The sequence below is a fragment of the Lutra lutra genome, chromosome 15, assembly GCF_902655055.1.
Source record: "Lutra lutra chromosome 15, mLutLut1.2, whole genome shotgun sequence".
Classification (NCBI taxonomy): Eukaryota; Metazoa; Chordata; class Mammalia; order Carnivora; family Mustelidae; genus Lutra; species Lutra lutra.
Genome location: NC_062292.1, coordinates 27,308,143 through 27,329,922, shown reverse-complemented (window position 1 = coordinate 27,329,922; position 21,780 = coordinate 27,308,143). Strand labels below are relative to the sequence as shown.

General features: G+C 41.1%; 1 protein-coding gene and 1 pseudogene across 2 annotated transcripts in view; both read right to left on the bottom strand.

Annotated features, from left to right (window-relative positions):
• The window catches only part of MRPS14 (mitochondrial ribosomal protein S14), a 29,672-nt gene extending 8,368 nt beyond the window's left edge, over positions 1 to 21,304 (bottom strand). Inside the window, exons 1-2 of one of the 2 annotated variants that reach the window (XM_047704261.1) lie at positions 21,167 to 21,304; positions 6,759 to 6,917 (exon numbers count right to left, since the gene is read on the bottom strand). In XM_047704261.1, the coding sequence (XP_047560217.1) occupies positions 6,759 to 6,917; positions 21,167 to 21,211 (204 nt within the window). In that variant the 5' untranslated portion in view covers positions 21,212 to 21,304. Of the gene's footprint in view, positions 1 to 6,758; positions 6,918 to 20,985; positions 21,124 to 21,166 lie in introns of those variants that run through there. The other variant, XM_047704262.1, reaches the window with a different exon arrangement.
• LOC125085682 (swi5-dependent recombination DNA repair protein 1 homolog) lies at positions 738 to 2,735 on the bottom strand (annotated as a pseudogene).
• Positions 21,305 to 21,780: the final 476 nt, after the last annotated feature.

Sequence of the window (21,780 nt, the reverse complement as noted above, 5' to 3'; positions counted from 1 at the left end):
TTTAATATGATTTCAGTCCTCTTATATTTATTTAGACTTGTTTTATGACCTTACATGGGATCTATCCTAGAGAATGTTCCCTATGTACTTGAAAGGAATGTGTATTCTGCCGTTTTTGGATAGCATGTTCTATATATATGCTAGGTCTGTCTGGTCTAATGTGTCATTCAAAGCCATGGCTTCCTTATTTTCTTTCTGGATGGTCTACCCACTGAGGTAAATCAGGTGTTAAAGCTCCCTACCATTTAGTTTTACTGCCAGTCTCTCCCTTTATATCTATTAATATTTACTTTATGTATTTAGGTGCTCCTATGTTGGGTACAGAGATAGTCTCAATTAATATATCCTCTGGGTGGACTAATTCCTTTATCATCATCTAATGCCCTTGTTTCTTGCTACCTTACAAAACAAGGCTCATAAACTAAGGAAACAGGAAGCCATTTTTAGACTTTAGGTTTAGACATTTACCACTATTTTTTAATATTTAAAATAAAGTTTTTTTTTTACCATAATAAACAAATAAACAAACATAATAAACAAAACAATCTATTGTAACTGACTTCCAGGGGCACCTGGCTGGCTCAGTCAGTGGAGCATACAGCTCTGGATATCGAGGTCATGAGTTTGAGCCCCACACTGGGTATAAAGATTACTTAAATAAATACAAACTTAAAACAAAAACCTGACTTTCAGAAATGCTCAAATTATTTTTTTAAAACGTGATCTAAGTTTCTTTTCACATTTTTTAAAAAATGCCAAATTTTCTTTGCCAAATTTATCCAAAATACTAAATTTTCATTTTATTTTATAGCTATATAACAGAGTGCCCTAAAGTGATGTTCAAGATCTCTCTCTCTAAGCCCTAATGGTTTCTACCTTCCTTTTAAAATATATTATCTTTTGAGTTGTCATCCTCAGAAACATTGGAGAAAAAAAATTATGAATTAAACACCCATAAAGTCTTCGTTTCTACTATAGTATAACAATTTATCATCTAACCCACAGTGGTCTTACCGACTGAGTAAGGCTGGGTTTCTTCTCAGTCATAGCTGATGCAACTCATAAAGCAATTGTGGCCTGGGACAGGTCAGTCTTTGATCTGTATATTTTGACCAGTTTTAGCCCCCAAAGGTGTTTTTTTTCTCCTCAATCTCTTCACCAATTTTGCTTTTTCTTAATCTTTGTTTGGGAAGATCTTCTTTTACAAAGTCACTCTGGAGATTACTGCATGCCCTAGGACCAAGTGATTTAGAGTCACATGCACAGATTTTTTTTTTTTTTTTAAAGATTTCTTTTTAAGTAATCTCTAAAACTTGACATGGGGCTCAAACTTACAGCCCTGAGATCAAGAGCAGCACGCTCTATCAACTGAGCTACCCAGGTGCCCCTGCACAGACATTCTTGAAGGTATTTTTCAAGTATGTACTTTCTTCAAATTCACTGTGTGTTTAAAATTTTCTTGAAATACCAGTTTCCTTCCGTTGAAGATGCTGGTGTCTCTGAAAAATCTGATTGTTTTCTTCATTCTCTACTTGAGATGTCTTACCACACTGCAACAGGAATTAAATGAAGATCTAGCTTTCCTTAATCATTCTCTAAGTCTTGCACTCACAGCTTGTCTTCCTGAACTGCTTGTACAGGGAGACGGTGGACTGGCACAGGCCTGTGGAGTGCTAGGTAAAATCACAGCTGAGTCAGATGTGCTTTCCATCTCCAAAATGAAACCTTGGTTTACCTCTCCCTCTGCCATCCCCAGAGTGCAGAAAACATGCCTAAGGTATTGCTAGCCTGGCTTTTTTGGTTTTCATTTTTATTTGCATGCAATATGTTTTTCTATCCCATCACTTTCAGTTTGTATATATCTTTAGGTCTTGAAGATGAGTCTCTTGTAGGCAGCATGTAGCTGGGTCTTATTTTTTTATCCATTCAGTCACACTATTTATTTTGATTAGAGCATTTAGTCCTTCATATTTAAATGATTACTGATAGATATGCACTTACTACCAGTTTGTTCATTGTGTCCTTATCATTTGTCTGGTTTTTTTTTTCCTTCTCTTGCTCTCTTCCCTTGGGATTTGATATTTTATTTAGTGTTATGATTGGATTTCTTTTTATTTTTTGTGTATCTACTTTAACTTCTTCATTTGTGGTTACTACTGGGTTATATATAACATCTTATGCATCTAAGTCTATATTACATTGACTGTGGCTAAAGTATGAACTAAAAGCACTAAATTCCTGACCTCCATGTTTTATGTATATGATGTCATATTTTATATCTTATTTTGTGTATCTTTAGACTAATTTTCATAGATAAAATTGATTGTTCTACTTTAGTTTTTAGGTTTTAACCTCCATATTGGCTTTATAAGTGAATAATCTACTACCTTTAGTATGTTTGCCAAATTTAACCAAGGAGGTGAAAAATCTATACTCTGAAAACTGTAAGACACTGATGAAAGAAATTGAAGACAATACAAAAACTGGAAAGATATTGCATGGTCATGGATTGGAAGAATTATTATTATTAAAATGACCGTATTACCCCAAGTAATTTATAGATTCAGTGCAATCCCTATCAAAATACCAACACCATTTCTCAAAGATTTAGAACAAAAATTTGTCTGGAACTACAGAAAGCCCCGAATAGCCATGGCAATCCTGAGAAACAACAAAGCTGGAGGTATCCCAATCCCAGATTTCAAGATATACCACAAAGCTATAATAATCAGAAGTATGGTACTGGCACAAAAACAGGCAAAACAGGTCAATGGAATAGGAAGCCCAGAAATAAATCCATGCTTTTATGGTCAATTAATCTATGACAAAAGAGGAAAGAATGTACAATGAGGAAAAGACAATCTTTCCAATAAACGGTGTTGGGAAAACTGGACAGCTACCTGCAGAAGAATGAAACTGGACCATTTACTTATACCATACACAAAAATAAACTTAATATGGATAAAGGACCTAAATATGAGACCTGCAGCCATTTAACTCCTAGAAAACATAGACAATATCTTGGATATCAGCCTAGCAACATTCTTCTAGATACATCTCCTCAGGCCAGGGAAACAAAAACACAAACTATCGGGACTATAGCAAAATAAAAAGCTTTTGCAGATCGAAGGAAACCATCGTCAAAACAAAAAGGCAACCTACTGAATGGGGAAAGATGTCTACAAACAATACATCTGATATTGGGTTAATATCCAAAGTACATAAAGAACTTTATGTACTTAAGTACATACACAACCTGGGGTGCCTGGGTGGCTCAGTTGTTGAGCCTCTGCCTTCGGCTCGGGGAATGATCCCAGGGTCCTGGGACCGAGCCCTGCATCAGGCTCCCTGCTTAGTGGGGAGCCTGCTTCTCCCTCTCCCACTCCTCCTGCTTCTGTTCCCTCTCTCACTGTGTCTCTGTCAAGTAAATAAATAAAATCTTAAAAAAAAAAAAAAAAAAGAACTTTAACAACTCAATATCAAAAAACCAAATAATCCAATTAAAAAATAGGGAGAGGACTTAAATAGACATTTTTTCAAAGAAGACATACAGATGGCCAAAAGACACATGAAAAGATGCTCAACATCATGATCAGGGAAATGAAAATCAAAACCACAATGAGGTCTATCAGCTTACAACTTTCAGAGTGGGTAAAATCAAATGTTGGTAAGGATGTAGAGTAAATGGGCTCCTCCTCTACTGTTGACGGGAATGTGTACTGGTTTAGCCACTGCGGGAAACAGCAGTTTCCTCAAAAAATGAAAAATAGAAATACTACAAATCCAGTAATTCCTCAAGTGGGTAGTTGCACAAAGTAAACAAAAACAGTATTTCCAAAGAATACATGCACCCCTATGCTATCACAGCATTATTTATAGTAATCAAGATATGGAAGCAACCCAAATGTTGCAATGATAGATGAATGGATAAAGAAGATGTGGTATATATATACAATGGAATATTATTCAGCCTTAGAAAATGAGATCCTGCCATTTGTGACAACACAGATGGACTCAGAAGTTATTATACTGGGGCGCCTGGGTGGCTCAGTGGGTTAAGCCTCTGCCTTCGGCTCAGGTCATGGTCCCAGTGTCCTGGGATCGAGCCCCACATCGGGCTCTCTGCTCAGCAGGGAGCCTGCCTCCTCCTCTCTCTCTCTGCCTGCCTCTCTGTCTACTTGTGATCTCTATCTGTCAAATAAAAAAAAAAAAAAAAAAAGAAGTTATTATACTAAGTGAAATAAATCAGAGAAAGACAAATCCCTATGATTTCCCATATAGGTGAAATCTAAAAAACAAAACAAATGAACAAATAAACAACTATAGCAGAAATTGACCCATAAGAACAGAAAACTGGTGACTGCTGCCAGAAAGCAAGTAGGTAGATACCTTGGCAAAAGGGGTGAAAGAAAATGGAAAGTACAGGCTTCTAGTCACGGAGTGAGTTAAGTCACAGGGATGAAATGTACAGCATAAGGAATATAGTCAATGTCTTGTAAATAGAGTTATTATGGTGGCAGATGGTAACTACACTGGTGGTGAGCATAACCTTTTGTATAGAGTTGCTGAATTACTATGTTGTATCCCTGAAACAAACAGTGTGTGTGAACTATACACTTAATTAAAAAACAAAAAAAGATGGATGGGGGCGCCTGGGTAGCTCAGTCATTAAGATTCTGCCTTAGGCTCAGGTCATGATCCCAGGGTCCCGGGATCGAGTGCCACATGGGGCTCCCTATTCTGCAGGAGGCCTGCTTCTCCCTCTCCGACTCCTACTGCTTGTGTTCCCTCTCTCATGGTCTCTGTCAAATAAATTAATAAAATCTTAAAAAAAAAAAAAAAAAAAGATGGGACACCTGGGTGGCTCAGTTAGTGAAGCGTCTGCCTTTGGCTCAGGTCATGATCTCAGGGTCCTGGGATCGAGCCCTACATCGGCTCACTGCTCAGCAGGTAACCTGCTTCCCCATCTCTCTCTGCCTGCCTCTCTGCCTACTTGTGATCTGTCAAATAAATAAAAATCTTAAACAAAAGAGAATTATCAAATACATATGTTGCACATCTAAAAAAAAGAATTATTTCCTAATCTCCAAAAGCTTATCCATGTGTTCCCACTATGAGATACTTAGAGAATTATAAAAAACACACCTAGTCAATGAATAGTAGACAGTAAGTGCTGCAGAGTGGACTGGAGAGGAGAAATCACCAGGCCGCAAGTGAAGTTCCCTGGAAGCTGTCCTAGAAGAGCTCTAAGTTACTGACGTACGCATGTACCTACCATATACAAACACATATACCTCTCCTTGTTCCCCAAAACACTTAAGTCAATTTTAAAATGAGGAAATTGGGGGCATAAGTTTGATTTGTTTGCTACTTAGTAGGCAACACAGAGCCAGGATCAATTCCTACAACTCTCAGAGTCTTTGAAAAGCTACTGCTGGGTCTCATACCAGAGCCATTTCTTCTGGGGGTCTTCAGTAATTCTTCCATGACACCTTAAGCTGATTCTCAGGGGCCACCTCCCACTACTCCCTAAATATAGGCAAGTAGCTTAATGCCGTATGGTAAAGGCCCTAACAGTGGTTCAGGGCAATCAGTTTTCTGCTGATGGCTAATCTAGACAAGATTTTTAAAAATTTGTAGTAATGAATGGCCTGTATATTATTCAGCCAGCTTCTTTAAGTGGTTTTTTTAAATCTCACTCTGAGCTTTTGATAGTTTCAGTAGTCCCGAATTTGAGTTATACTCCTTGATAAGGCTCTTTTGCTTTGTTTCTTTAAAGATTTATTTATTTATTGGAGAGAGAGCGAGAGAGAGAGAGAGAGGAGGAGAGGAGAAGGGAGAGGAAGAGAACCCTGAAGCAGACTCCCTGCTAAGTACAGAGCCCAGCGATGCGGGGCTGGATCCCAGGACCCTGAGATCACGGCCTGGGTTGAAATCAGGAGTCCGTTGCTTAACTGACTGAACCATCCAGGCACCCTGACAAGACTCTTGAATGGAGGTATTCTCTGTCACCAGGTAAGTGTAGGACCTTATACTTCAGGAAGTCAAACAGGGTCGACATCCTCTTACTCAAGTTAAGGAGTACAAGAAAGTAAACCTAGATGGAAAGCCACCTCAGCACAGAGAAGTGGGCAAAGGAGTTCAGAGAGGCAGGCTCGGAACTGCTCTGGGGGAGGACCACTGTAGGCCACCTACGAGGCACGTGGCTAGCCTCATGGGTCAGCAGAGCCTCCCAGTGCCTTGACAGTTGAGAGAGTGGGAAGAAGTCAGGGGGTGGGGGAGATCTTAGGTCAAAATAATTGCTCAATTGTGTGGTTACCATGAACCAGTACTTTTTTTTTTTTTTAAGATTTTATTTATTTGACAGAGAGAGATCACAAGCAGGCAGAGAGGCAGGCAGAGAGAGGGGGAAGCAGGCTCCCTGCTGAGCAAAGAGCCCGATGCAGGGCCTGATCCCAGGACCGAGATCATGACCTGAGCCGAAGGCAAAGGCCTAACCTACTGAGCCACCCAGGCGCCCCCCGCACCAATACTTTTTAAGGGTCATCTAGTGAAACAGTTAAAAGGCTAGTTAGGAATGAATAGTTCTCTTCAGGCTGAAACTCACCAAAATCCCTTCAAGTGTGTTAATTTATGATGACTAGGAGATTTTGATCATATTCTCCAGATATTTTATTGTTACTAAGTCACAACAGTATCAATGGTGCTCGGATTTGAGAATGATCTTGGGGTACACAGGGACTCATCAATCAGCTCACCTGAAGATCTTTTGGCAAAATGGTATTCTTCCTGAGTGAATTGATCCGCAGCCTCTCATCTGCATATTCATAAGCCATTTTTCGTCTCTTCACATCACGCAACATTTTCCAGTCTACATAATAACCTCGAACTTGGCCTGAAGGTGATGAAGGAACCATCTGAAAGATAAGGAACAAGGTAGAAGGATCAGCAGACCCAGGCCCTGCCAGTTTCTCTCACCCTGCGAACCTTTTATTGACTATTTATGACCCAAGAGTTTTTTTCCTAATAATTTTGGATCACTTTAATAGCTTAAACTAAGAGACTTAACTCAAAATAAATAACTTCTACAAATGTACATTAATCCAAAATGGTGGTAACTGGGGCGCCTGGGTGGCTCAGTGGGTTAAAGCCGCTGCCTTCAGCTCAGGTCATGATCTCAGGGTCCTGGGATCGAGTCCCGCACCGGGCTCTCTGCTCAGCGGGAGGCCTGCTTCCCTCTCTCTCTCTCTCTGCCTGCCTCTCCGTCTACTTGTGATCTCTCTCTCTGTCAAATAAATAAATAAAAATCTTAAAAAAAAAAAATGGTGGTAACTAATAATGTCAGTAAGGTGTGTTAGAGAGTGAAAATTTTTCTTAGATTTTTAAATATAATTCTGTTTGATCTTTACTTAGGCTAATAGTTATATGATTCAAAAACCAAAAAAGAATTTTAAAAAAGTATAGATTCGGGACACCTGGGTGGCTCAGTGGGTTAAGCCTCTGCCTTCGGCTCAGGTCATGATCTCAGGGTCCTGGGATCAAGTCCCACATCGGGCTCTCTGCTCAGCAGGGAGCCTGCTTCCTCCTCTTTCTCTTTCTGCTTGCCTCTGCCTACTTGTGATCTCAATCTGTCAAATAAATAAATAAAATCTTTTAAAAAAAAAGTATAGATTCCCTCCCACCTCCTCCCTTTCCTGCCTAATGACCACCCCTCTACCTCCAAAGGAATCTACCATTACTAGATCCTGTGTGTCCTTCCATAGATCTTTGTCTGTACAAATATACATACATACTCCCTCTCCCATAATTCATGCCCTCCTCCCCTTTTTCCCTCATTTAACAATATATTTTGGAGGTCTTTCATATCCATATATTAAAGTTTCTCCATTTTCTTTAGGTTGCATATTCCACTGTCCATACAGTGGACTTGACAAGGTCCAGGGCCTGTAAAATACGTGTGGCGGCTCAAATATGGCACCTTGACATTATTAACTACATGAAGCACAAGGTATGTGAGAAAGAGAAGATGCAGGAAAGACTTTCTGACCTCCCCCTGAAGCAGGTGTTAAGACCCTCAGATGACAGGTGCCCTCCCTATACCTGATAGGGGTTGGGGCAGGGGAGGGCAACCTTGTCACTGAAGATGGAAGGACACCAAAAGAAACCCGAAAGAACAGGCCTTGCTGCTCCCAGAGTTTACACTTAGCTCATACTCCTCCTATCACATTTCCCAACAATTTCCCACTTCACCAGATCTAGCATAAATACTCAGGTTTAACCCTTTGGTTATCACTTCCTTATAAAGGCTCATGTATTGTATAAAATTTACACATTTGTATGCTTTTCTCCTATTCATTTCTTTTGTTACAGGGCCCCAGCTGAGAACTTAGAAGAATAGAAGGAAATGATTTTTTCCTCCTCACAGATGCATCATTTATTTAATCTGGGACCCCCTGGCAGACATCTAGATCACACCTCACCATTTATCATTACAAACAATGCCACCCTGAGTAACCTACATAAATTATTTCACATGCATTCCTACAGATCAGCTAGGTACATTCTTAGAAGCAGACTTGCTGGAGTAAAGGGTATTTTGAAATTATCACTAGCCTAATATTTCTTAGCACAAGATGTCTAGTAATAAGACAGTATGTTTCCCACGGTCATGTTTACTTGGTAAAAAGAAAACCACAGGCCCAAAATGGCATCACTCAGCTGGGACCTCAAACAAGAGCTTAATACCTAATCTACTCGTAGTTTCAACCTCCCTCAGAAAAAGTCTTAACTGATTAGTCAGGAATTTTCTGAAGGGTACCAATTCGTACCACCAGGCCAGTCCCCCAAAGGAAGATGAGGCCTTCTGCATAAGACCTCCTGGAAAGTGACCTTGACTGAAAACAACCCCCCCCCCCTTTTTTTTTTAGCTAATGATTTTCTTGCCCCACCCTCCTTCCTATTAAAAAAACAAAAACAAAAAGAACCTCCCATTTTGTATGCATCCTTAGAGCTCCCTTCTACTTGCTGCTGCCTGATCTTGAATCATTTAATAAAGCCAACTGGATCTCCAAATATACTTGGTTAAATCTTGTTTTTTAATAGATGTGGCTATAGCACTGGGCTAGGAATTGAATTTCTCATGGCATTCGGGGACACTGAGAAACACAGGCATGGCACCCCGTGAACCTTTTTGAGTTTGGTTCTTCTTGCCATTTCCGAGGGCCACTGCTAAGCCCCCCTAGGTTTCAGCTTTGCACCTCTTATATTCGAGATACTGCTCTAACCGGCTTTCCAGGCCGGGGTTAATGGGTCCATTTAAACCGACAGGGATCCTAACAGAGTGCCTGTCCTTCTTGCTTGATTTAGTCTGCAATCCCACATTGGAATTCCTTCCCCAGTTCCAGTCTGCATTCCCCACTTACTGGGGTTTACTGGATTAGTTCTTTTCCCATTTCCTGTCTGCAGTCTCCCCGAACAGAGTCTGTTCGTTTAGTGCACCATGGTAGCTGCTGATGGGGGCACATGCTCTCTGTTGGCCAGTCTGCAGTGACAGATTTTCATTAGTGCTGGTGTGGTGAGGTACATGTTTGTTTATCTTGGTTTGTGTACCTAAGGGTACAGCTAATGGGGATCTTGAAGACCAAAAAGCCGCAAAAAATTGGTGGGCACAGGTCAAGCGTGTGAGCATGGAGAGCACTTGCCATCTAACTCAAAGACGCCTGTGTTAGGGGTAAGTTGGTCAAGGAAAGGGTTAGACTGACAGTAGGTCACCAGCCAACCTCGAGAAACTGCCACGCAATGAGATACTATGTAAAACAACACAGTTCCCAAACCTGAAGCACAGCCCCCCCACCCCCCATACAAGACCGGCTCCAAGAGACCCAAGGCTTAGCTACCGCGGTTAATGTGCACAGAAACACCAACACAGACCAACACTGGGTAAGGGGTTTCCTTTCTTGTTCTGTCCTAAGAGCTTGGCTTTGTGGTCTCTGTGGTCTTCCCCATCTGGAGGGGGCATGTACTGGGGTGCACATTCATGGCCAGCTGAACAGACTAGGGATCCCAGACACACAATTACAAGCTGTGCTCTGTCGGGCAGTGCCGGCTCTCAGACTGGTTTGTCTTAAGAGGTCCCAGCCCATAAGGGGCCTTTGTCATCTCAACCTATGTTGCTTGTTAGTGCTAGAAAATCCCATTCCAGACTACCTGCCTGGTATCACAGAATAGGCAGTTCTGACTAAAGGCGATTCACGTTTGTGGGACAAACATGGACACCATGTACACACATCATTCTTATCACCTATGCAATGAGGTCTTCGCTTTCTTAGACTATTCTTTGGAGTAAACTTTTGGATCAAGGGGGCTGCATTATCTACGCCCTCTGGATGCCTCTTGTCTTTGTGTAAGCCATGAAAAGGCTTATTGGTATGAGTCAATATTAAAATGAATGAGATCGTACTTGTCAATGGCCAGACAATGGATGGGTCCTTTAAATTGGTTCTATTTGGAAAAAAACAGTCTTTAGAAAGAGCTCTCAATTGCCTAGCTGTAGGGATTCCTCTAAGATAAAACAAAAATCAGACTTAAGTAATGTCCACATCTAATGAAAATTCTGCTTCTTAAAATCCACCCCATCTGCCTGTTTTAACTTCCCCTTCCCTCCATAATTTACAGAGAGCACTCCAACCTAATCTCAAGGTTCACAGTATATAGGCTATTCCTGTAAATGCCAAAAGCCAGAAAGTGAATTTAGCAGACTCACTGAGAACAAACTGTAGGGTTTAGTTTACTGTAACCAACCCCTGCCAGCTTCACTCATTTTCATGCAATGATCTTTGTAGATATATCCCAGACACCTCTTCTCCCAACAAAGAATTCAAGAAGCAAACTTTTTAAGGTATAAAGCTAATACTTTATACTAACAGAAGGTTTATAGATGCCAAGGTTCAATTGTATAACCAGAAATAAAGTGCTGAATGGCTTTATTTAATACAGATTTTACAAAGACAGAAATCTTTTGGTTCTCATTTTAGTTAAAAATCTCCCTAATATGAAGAAACAAATCTAGTTAAAAAGGTGGGCCAGGGGGAGAGGGGTCAGGAGAGGGTGGTGGAGTTATGGACATTGGGTAGGGTATGTGCTATGGTGAGCGCTGTGAAGTGTGTAAAACCTGGCGATTCACAGACCTGTACCCATGGGGCTAATAATACATTATATGTTTATTAAAAAAAAAAAAAAAAAAAAAAAGGTGGGTCAGTTCCTTGATATTCAGGCTGTATTCCAGTTCTTTATAGAATTAAAACTATCTTACAAATCTCTACAAAACCAGAAATGAAACTTGAGAAAAAGTTAAAATCTACATATCTTCACCAGTGCCCAAAGCTTGCCTATTCCTCTCAAAATGAACATATTATAAATGACCAAGATATTGAAACAAAATTGTCCTCTTAAGAAAAAAGGTAAATTTTAAATTGAATGTCCTGAAAAAAAAAAATTGTCATTTTTCTATAGTTAACAGACCATCTTGTGGTTAACAGACCATTCACACTTACTTCTTAGTTTCACTACAAAAAATTGTAATTTTTTTTTCATTCTCTGTTCCTTGAAATGATTAAATCTTATCACATCTCTGAAATGTTAAGCACAGCCCACAATCATCTGAGACTGAAGGGAAAAAAGTGAGGGAAAAAATGTTCTTTTCCTTTTTTTTAAAGTAGACTCCATGCCCAATCTGGGACTTGAACTAATGACCCTCCAGATCAAGAGTCACATGTTTTACTGACTTGAGCCAACCAAGCACCCTGGAAAAAGTCCCTTTTATATTTTTTTTTTCTTTAAGATTTATTTATTTATTTGAGAGAGAATCCCAAGCAGACTTCCTGCTGAGTGCAGAGCCCCACAGGGGATCAAGCAGGGCTTGATCTCACCACCCAGAGATCATAACCTAAGCCGAAATCAAGAGTCTGATGTGTAACTGACAGACTCCCCCAGGTGCCCCATGAAGAGTCCTTTTAGAATACAAACTGCTAAAAGGGTTCTTAGGCCCAGGCTCCCGCATCTCTAATAACCGACTCCAAATCTCTACCTTGAAGAAAATTTAGATACTTTCTCCGTAAATTTTCTATCCTTATCTTCTCCAGGACCTAAGAGCAAATACAAAACTTTAGGGAAAAGTTTTTCATCTCTCCCTCCCCCCGCTCCCCCATACAGGGAGGTATTTGGAAATCAGGCTTGTATGTCCTCTTCACAAATATTAGTAAAAACAAGTGCTATAAATTTTTTATTATATCTTGTCTGTGTATTTGTATCCATACATGTTGTAGGAGATATTTTCTCTACCTTCACAGTACTGCTAAAATTAATTTGTAGAAGAAGTCTATTTAGTTGGTTTGAAGACAAGTGCTTGTAAAATTTGGGCATTCTAAAACTCTAAGAGAGAAACCCAAATGTTTTTCAATTTCATGGGATACGAAAAAATACTTGAAATGAAAACTAACTTAAAACAAACAAGCCCCGGGGCGCCTGGGTGGCTCAGTGGGTTAAAGCCTCTGCCTTCTGCTCAGGTCATAATCCCAGGGTCCTGGGATCGAGCCCCACATCAGGATCTCTGCTCTGCGAAGAGCCTGCTTCCTCCTCTCTCTCTCTGCCTGCCTCCCTGCCTACTTGTGATCTCTCTCTCTGTCAAATAAATAATATTAAAAAAAAAAACAACAAAAAACAAACAAGACTTTCAAGGTATCAACATTAGATATAAAACTTTATTCTAAGTTATCTCTTACAACATCTGCCCATCAAAAAGTAATACTTTAGGATAATGACTTTGTCTAATAAAGTTCTGGTAGGTAATCTAAACTTACTTAACAAATAGGTTAAATAAATAAAAAGCTTTAGGTACCTTTTTAAAACACTGTCCTCAAATCTTTTTGGTACTTGAAACCTTAAAGTTTTACTTAAATGATGAATTAAATTCATTTCCAAATAAGTCAATTTCCAAATAAGACAAAATACTAAAACATTAATTGCTAAACATAGGTTCATCTACTTTTGGATTCTTATTACAGATACTCGAAAAGATACTTAGATGGGTTAATGGTACATGAAAAAATTTAAAAAGGCATATGTGTGCTTCTACATAAAATGAAATGTATGTATAAATTCGCAGATTTAAGAAACGCTGGTTAACAGACCATTCACACTTCTTAGTTTTCACTACAGATTAAAGTTTCTAAAGTTAAAAATTTGCATATATGTAATTAAAGCTACTAAAAATAAGGGAAACATCTCCATATGCCAAGAAGGTAGGATGTTTTCAGTTAAAAAGGAAAAAAAAAATGAGAAATAGAGATGAATTTTTTGTTAAAGGGAAAAAAATTAATTTTGTCCTAAAATGAGGCTGGTTGTTTAAAGATACACAGGACAAAAATGAAATGTAGGGGGGAAAAGAGTTACAGAAGTTTTGTGGAAAAGGAATCTTTGAAAAGGAATTTTAATATGTGGTCAAGCTGGTTAAGATTACAAGGAATTTATTTTATTTTTTAAAAGATTTATTTATTTGACAGAAAGAGATCACAGTAGACAGAGAGGCAGACAGAGAGAGAGGAGGAAACAGGCTCCCTGATGAGCAGAAAGCCCGATGTGGGGCTTGATCCCAGGATCCTGAGATCATGACCGAAGCCGAAGGCAGAGGCTTTATCCCAGTAAGCCACCCAGGTGCCCCACAAGAAATTTATTTTAAAAAACGAGTTTTGGGGTGACTGGGTGGGACAGTTAGTTGAGCATCTGACCCTTGGTTTGGTTCAGGTTGTGATCTCAGGGTTGTAAGATCAAGTCCTATGCTAGGCTGGCTGCTCAGCCTGGAGTCTGCTTAAGACTCTTTCTCCCTCTCCCTCTGCCCCTCCCCTCTGTGCTCACATCCTTTCTCTCTAAAATAAATACATAAAATCTTTTTTTTTAAAAAGGATCCTCAATTGACTGAGCCACCCAGTCACCCCTAAATAAATGAAATCTTGGAAAAAAAAAGTTTTAAAGGGCATCTGGCTGGCTCAGTCTGTAGAGCATGTGACTCTTGATCTCAGGGTATTGAGTTCAAGCCATTAGGTACTTAATGAGCTTACTTAAGAGCTTACTTAAAAAAAAAACAAACGGGGGGTGGGAGGTGGTGGGAAGAAAAGGAAAAAGAGGAGTGCCTTGGTGGCTCAGCTGGTTAAGCATCCAACTCTTAGTATCAGCTCAGGTCTGGACATCAGAGTCCTGAGTTCAAGCCTCATATTGGGCTCCATGCGAATTAGGCCCACTTAAAAAAAAAAAAAAAAAAAAAGCTTTAATATCAAAAGTTGGTACCAGAGCGCTTGGGTGGTTCAGCTGGTTAAGCATCAGACTCTTGATTTCAGCTCAGGTTATGATCTCAGGGTCCTGAGATTGAGCCCTGCCTGGGACTCCGAGCTCAGCAGGGAGTCTGCTTAAGATTCTCTCTCTCCGGGGCGCCTGGGTGGCTCAGAGGGTTAAAGCCTCTGCCTTCAGCTCCAGTCGTGATCCCAGGGTCCTGGGATGGAGCCCCGCATCGGGATCTCTCCTTGGTGGGGAGCTTGCTTCCTCCTCTCTCTCTCTGCCTGCCTCTCTGCCTACTTGTGATCTCTCTCTGTCGAATAAATAAAATCTTAAAAACAACAACAACAACAAAAAAAGATTCTCTCTCTCCCTCTGCCTCCCCCATTCAATCAATCAATCTCTCTCTCTCTCTCTCAAGTGACCAAATAGGAGAGCCTGGGTAGCTCAGCCGGTTAAGTATCTGCCTTCAAAAACCGTCTACCAGCAATGTCTCATCTGTTTGGGCCATAATCCTGGAAAAACGGTTTGTGCTCCCAGAGGCTTCAGACCTCCTTGGAGACCCTTAAAGCACCTGCAGCTTGACTTAACAGCCACTTAGCACCGGTGATCAATACGTTCTTGTTCTTATTTGTGTGTTTTCTGAATGGGCTGAAGCTGTCCCCCCTGCTGCAAGGCTGATGTCCCCACAACAGCAAAGAAATGGTTAGGAACTGTGTTTCCCACCTGGAGTGTATTTTCCATGATCTCCAGAGACCAAAGCACCCACTTTGCTGGGCAAATCATACAAACATTAACAAAAACCTTGCAAACCTTTTGGGATTCTATCAGTATATGATATTCTGCTGATCTCTTTTAGTCTCATGCTAGTATGACTAGCTACTGTAAATCTTTAGTACCTTAAGATAAACCCTATCATCAACAGGTAAATAAAGCTTTCACTCAACCCCAGTTCAAAGGATCCTATTGGTTACGGTCTGGAGCCTGAGGTCTGGGCATTTTGGAAACATCACCAAAGAAAAACAGCTCTTGAGCCCCAGTGAAAAAGACCTTACCCAGAGCTCCTGACTACTGACACTGCTGCAAAACTAATAGGTATTAAGCCTTGAGTACGCAAGCTAAAAAACACTCGATCTGACACCTGGTCCACACAGACACTGCAGACCTGTAAGTCAAACTGGCAAGGAAGAGAAGTAACTGACACTGAGGTAGACTGCTTCCACCCAAGATGACAGATCAAGACTCCATACTATAAACATAAAACCCATTCTTCTTTTCCTTTCCTTTAATCTGGCACTCCCTGGAAAGATTAACATCCTCAGGCCCTTGCTAAGAGGCAGTAAGTAACCTCTCTTATTTCAGGTGAGGAGAAAATCTAGCAGTGCTCTTAACTTTTCACAAGCAAAATAAGACATCTTATTGTTGGATTCCCCTGAATTCACATTGTTAAAAAGGACCTACCAGGAGGCTTTCATGACTCAGGATTTATTCCTTTTGACAGGTCTGTGTTTCTCTGGTTGGGGATAAACATAAATGATCAAGAATGGCTCCTTAATTCTTAAAATTGTTGCAACATCTGTTGCTAAACAAGAGCACCCCAACAAAGATCCTTAGACTCTCCAGCCAAAGTTGTTGATAAGAAAATAGCTCTTAATTATCTTTTATCTGAGCAAGGTGTCTGTCCTTATGGCCACCACCTGCTGTGCCTGGGATAACACTTCTAAGAAAACTGAAACTCAATTACATAAAATCACAGTAATAATTCACAAGCCTTAAAAAGAGCTCCTTCCATGGGGTCTTTCTTTGACTTATCTTTTATTAGTTTGGTCTTAGGGTCTATAGCTCTATAGCTATTATAATAATAATAATAATCATCATCATCATCCATATACTGGGAATTATCTTGCTTATATTAATCATAATAACTTCCCTGGTGCACTGTATTCTCTCAGAAGTTTTAAATGCATGTTCACAGCTGCTAACCACTAAGCAAATGATCTAAGACTTGAAACATCTGGGGGTGCCTGCCTGGCTCAGTACAGCGTGTGACTCTTGATCTTGGGGTTATGAGTCTGAGCCCCACACTGGGCACAGAGATTACTTTAAAAAATTTTTTAATTAAGAAAAGAGACTTAAAACATCTAAGGAACAAAGAAAATGACCAACTTAAAAAATGGAACCTGAAGCCATGACCTGTGAATATTCCAGAGGGTAAGCCAAAATGTCAGGACCTATGGATACCACACAAAGGAATAATAAAAACTGCTAGAACTTGAGGTCACTGAGTGGCGCTAATGCCTTCAATTCTGATCACATTTCTGTTAAGCTTTGGGTTTGACCAAAAGGGACAATTAACTAAAACAGAAAACCAAAGGCCCAAAATGGCATTACTCAGGCCGAGTCCTCAAACCATAGCTTAATGCCTAGTCCATTCACAATTTGAACTTCCCCAACAAGAGTAATCTTAACTGGTCAGTCAGGAATTTTCTGATGGGACCAGTAAGTGCCACAAGGGTCCTACATCACCCAAAGGAAGAGGAAGTAACCAGCATAATAAGACCCACTGCTCATCCCCCTAAGGGAGAGTGACCTTGCCTGGAACAATCCTTTTTTTTTTTTTTTTTTTTTTTTAAGATTTTATTTATTTATTTGACAGATAGAGATCACAAGTAGGCAGGGAGGCAGGCAGAGAGAGAGAGGAGGAAGCACGCTCCCTGCTGAGCAGAGAGCCCTACTCTGGGATCATAACCTGAGCCGAAAGCAGAGGATTTAACCCACTGAGCCACCCAGGTGCCCCAGAACAATCCTTTTCTTTTGCTAATAACTCTCCTGCCCTACCTTCTTTCCTATAAAAACCTTCATTTTGTACAGCTTCTGAGAGTTCCCCTCCATTTGCTAGATGGGACGGTTCCTCATTCCAGAATCATTTAATAAAGCCAATTAGATCTTCAAATATACACAGCTCGGTTTTGTTTCTTAATATAGTAAAGGCACAGACTGTATAGGCCACTAAAACTCAAGTCTCTCCCAAACCAGAGCACACATTACATGTTAATAAATTAAATTTCAGCTACAGAGGGACACCTGCATGGCACAATTGGTTAAGCATCCAATCCTTGGTTTGGGCTCAGGTTTTGATCTCAGGGTGGTGAGATGGGGCTCTCTGCTCAGCGTGGGGTCTGCTTGGGATTCTGTTTCCCTCTACCCCTCCCCACCTCACTCATTCACTCGCTTTCTAAAATAAAGAAATCTTGAAAAAATTTTTCAGCTATGGAAATGGATTACTAGAATGCCAACATTTTTTTTCAATCTATTAATAAGAGATAAACTGAAAAAGAGAAACTGAACGCATTCAATGCTAAAAGCCTCACGGGGGAAGACAATTCTACAATCACCCTTGGAAATAAGACAAACACAAGTGGAATTTCAATAATGATCTGTCACAGGACTGAGTCAAATGAGTAACATGGTCTCTGGGGCTGGGAACAAAGGTCATGTTAGAGAGGGCTTCAACAAAGTTTTGAAGAGACTGTCAGGATTTTGATACAGCTAGGGGCAGGAGAAGGGACAGAAGATGGTTAGTTCCAAGCAAACATGAAAACGAGCGACAGAAGATTCATAAGAACAGCAGAGAACATTCTGTGGCTGCAAGAAACAATTTGTGTTGATTGGCAACCCAAGGTGCACTTTTACCTATGAAAATGAAAGTCAAGGAGACTCAGGTAACAAAATTAAACATTTTCCTTCGATCCTTTTCCAAGCTATTCCTAATCAACTTCTTCTCTATCATCTAACGGGCTTCTCTTTATTTGTTAACATCTTTCATTTTTTGCATAACTTTTTTTTTTTCTGGCTAGAGGAGAAATATATACTCTTAAAGTATTTATTGATTTATTACAATATTTCTTCTGTGAATGTTTTGTCTCTTGCCTAACATTTATACGGTCAATATTTTATCGGTTTCTAACAGTGCTATATACATTAAGATTGCATTGTGCTCTGTACACATCCTATTTCTGCCTCCCCACCTGTCTTTACCTCCCAAAATGCTTTTGGGGGCCCTCTTCAACATATGCTCTACAGTCAAAATCTTCTAAATCCTCCTCTAAAATCTTCAGATTTTTTCCTCTAGCTGAATCCTGAATCCCTCCTGATGGTTTCCCCTGTAGTTTTTTTCCTCCCATGACTGGGAATGGAGGTGTGGGAAGTGTATTTCTTGGTCTTCAGGGCAGCTCCCAAACCTTCCTTCCCGAAAGGAAGCTTTGACTCTCCCGCTTTTGGCTTATACCTCCCACCACCGCTCATTCCTGCCCTTGTCTACTACAGACCCTCCCTTTCATTTTTCACAGAATCTAGATCCTGGCACACTGTCACTTTCCAATATTCTTGTCCTAATTCCTGGTGATCTCAATATACATGAATTATCTCCTGATCTCTCTGTTCCTTGAACCCCTCCTCCTCCAGTGATTTTTGTACTCCCTTCCATGCCCTAGGTCTTTTATTACCAGTAAGTGCAAGCTTTGTTATCTCAGTGTTGTCTCATTTTCTATCACTTTTTTTTTTTTTAAGATTTTACTTATTTATTTGACACAGAGAGAGAGAGACCACAAGTAGGCAGAGAAGCAGGCAGAGAGAGGGGGAAGCAGGCTCCCTGCTCTGCTGAGCAGAGAGCCCAATGTGGAGCTCCATCCCAGGACCCTGAGACCATGACCTGAGCAGAAAGCAGAGGCTTAACCCACTGAGCCACTCAGGCGCCCCTCATTCTCTATCACTTCTTTCTGGCTTGATCCTCAAACACCCAACAACAACGCTTGTTAGGTTTTTAATTCATCGATCCTACCACCTTTTCACACTCGGCTTTTGATTTCCTGTCTCCCTCTTACCCAGCCTGAATTCCACGTGCGTAAGTATATTATGGTATTCCATCCAATCTCCGCTCCCTGGTCCCTCTCTCACATCACTGTACTTGCTCTAATTCTTGTCACTAGTTTTCCTGTCTGCTCCTATTTCACCATTTCCTCTTCCCTTAAATCCCTAACACCTGCTTCACACCCTCACACTCCACTGAGGACTTAATTATAAAATTAGAAGCAACTAATGGAAAGATTTTCCATAAACACCCACTATTATAACTACCCATTTACTAGTATCTGTGATCACATACTGTACATGCTCTCCTGCTATTAAATATCCAGTCTAATAGAGTTAGCCACATAATACAGCTAACTGCATATTGCTACTGAACACTAGAAATGTAACCAGTGCAACTGGGGAATGTAATTCCTAAGGTTATTTAATTCATTAAAAATTTAAACTGAAGCAGCTGTAAATATTAAACCACTTTATTATTTTTGTAGTACATTTTCCCATTTTATTTATTTTTTTTTTAAGATTTTTTATTTATTTATTTGACAGAGAGAGAGCACAAGCAGGCAGAGAGGCAGGCAGAGAGAGAGGAGGAAGCAGGCTCCCTGCTGAGCAGAGAGCCCGATGCGGGGCTCGATCCCAGGACCCTGAGATCATGACCTGAGCCGAAGGCAGCGGCTTAACCCACTGAGCCACCCAGGCGCCCCACATTTTCCCATTTTAATGGTGGAAAATGTGGCCTCCAAACGGAAATGTGCTGTAAGCAAATTCAAACTGGATTCAGAAGACCTAGTATGAACACAGAATGCAAATTTCTCATAGGTCGTCGTCATAGATTACATATTGGAAGTTAATATTTTGGAAATGCAGGCTTCAAATATTTAATTAAAATTAATTCCATGTTTCTTTTTACTTTTTTTTAACAGGGGTATTAGAATACTTTACCTTTTTTTAAAGATTTAATTTGAGAGCTAGAAAGAGAGCACAAACTGGGGCAGAGGGAGGGGGACAAGCAGGCTGCCTTCTTATCAGGGAGCCCAACGTGGAACCCTATCCCAGGACCCTGGGATCATGACCCAGCCCAAGGGAGACGCTTAACCAACTGGGCCACCCAGGTAGCCCTAGAGTATTTTAAATTACATAATGCAGTTGGGATTATATTTCTATTGGACAACACTACCACAGACGATGAACTGTCCATATTCCTAAGACTAAACAATGGAATAGGAGACCCATCACCTTTACCTACTCGAAAGTACAACTGCACAATTCTTCCCTCTCTTAAGTTCTTCCCACGCTACCAGATCTTCCCGTTAACACAGAAAGTTACTTCTGTCGCGGGAAAAAACAAGGACATAAAACACCCACTCTTAACCCACCTCTCCTTCCAGCAGCTACCAACCCATTTTTCTGCTCCCCTGGTAGCAAAACTTCAAAACAAAGGTCTTTACTCATAGTCCTCAGTTTCTTTCCTCGAGTTCTCTCTCGAACGCTTTGGCCCCCATCACGCCACTGAAACTGCTATGACGAAGACTCCAACAACTTCTACGCTGCTGAAAACCAATAGCCAATTCTCAGCCCTTTAACTGGCCTGTCAACTCTGAGCACAGAGCGGACCACTCTCTGCTCCCGGAAACGCTGCCGTCGCCCGCTTCCGGGCCACCACACTCTCAGGGCTTTCCCTCTCCCTTGCTCAACTCCGGTCAAGTCTCCTATGTCCGGCTCTCCTCGCTTAACGTTGGCGTCCCTGGGGCTTCAATCCACGGACCCCTTCTCTTCTCCACCTGCACTCACTTGTAAATGGGCAGCAATCTGCAGCTTCCAATGCCTGTCAGTTATAGGTTTACGAACATCAAATTTACATCTACTGGGAGGAGTCGACACTGGCCGCTACAGGTGGCAGAGCAGTAGGGGGCCCGTGGGCTTGGGGCTCAGTGGAGAGGACGGGGCGTGGGACTAAGGGCGCGGGCCTGACCTGACGAACGGTCCGCAGCAAAGAGCGCAGCATGGAGGCCGCCATATTGTCCGCCGCAAATGCTGAACCACCGGAATTTTAATTGAGGGACGAAAACGGCGCGGACGCGAGGGGCGGGGCCCGAGGCGCAGGGGGCGGGACGGAGGGCGGGTCTTTAGCTTACAGCTGGAGGGCTTTTCTTATTGGCTTTGTGTTCTCGCGGTATTTCACGCCGTGGAGCGCTCCTTGCTTCCTGCTGCCCTTCGTTCAGTTTACATTTGTCCATACTCACTTTTCCCTGCCGCTACCCAGAGCTACCAGCTCCTCGTCACCAGTTTCTCTTCCCGGTTTTGCTCAACCTGCTCCTCCTGCTAGGTCCTCCATCTAGTTTTAGGATGCTGTTTGCCATAAACCTACAATTATTGCCGGCCCCTCCTCTGTAATTCCCCTTGTAGATTTTGTAGATCTTTTCTGTCCACTATTATGGCGATAATGATCATATTGATATTTCTGTTTATATGTCTAGGATTCTTATATACATTAAAACATTTGGGGCTTGGGGGATAGGAACATTGTCATTTAAAAACTGCTTTTTCCTCCCCCAGACCCTGGGTGGCTCAGTCATTAAAAGTCCG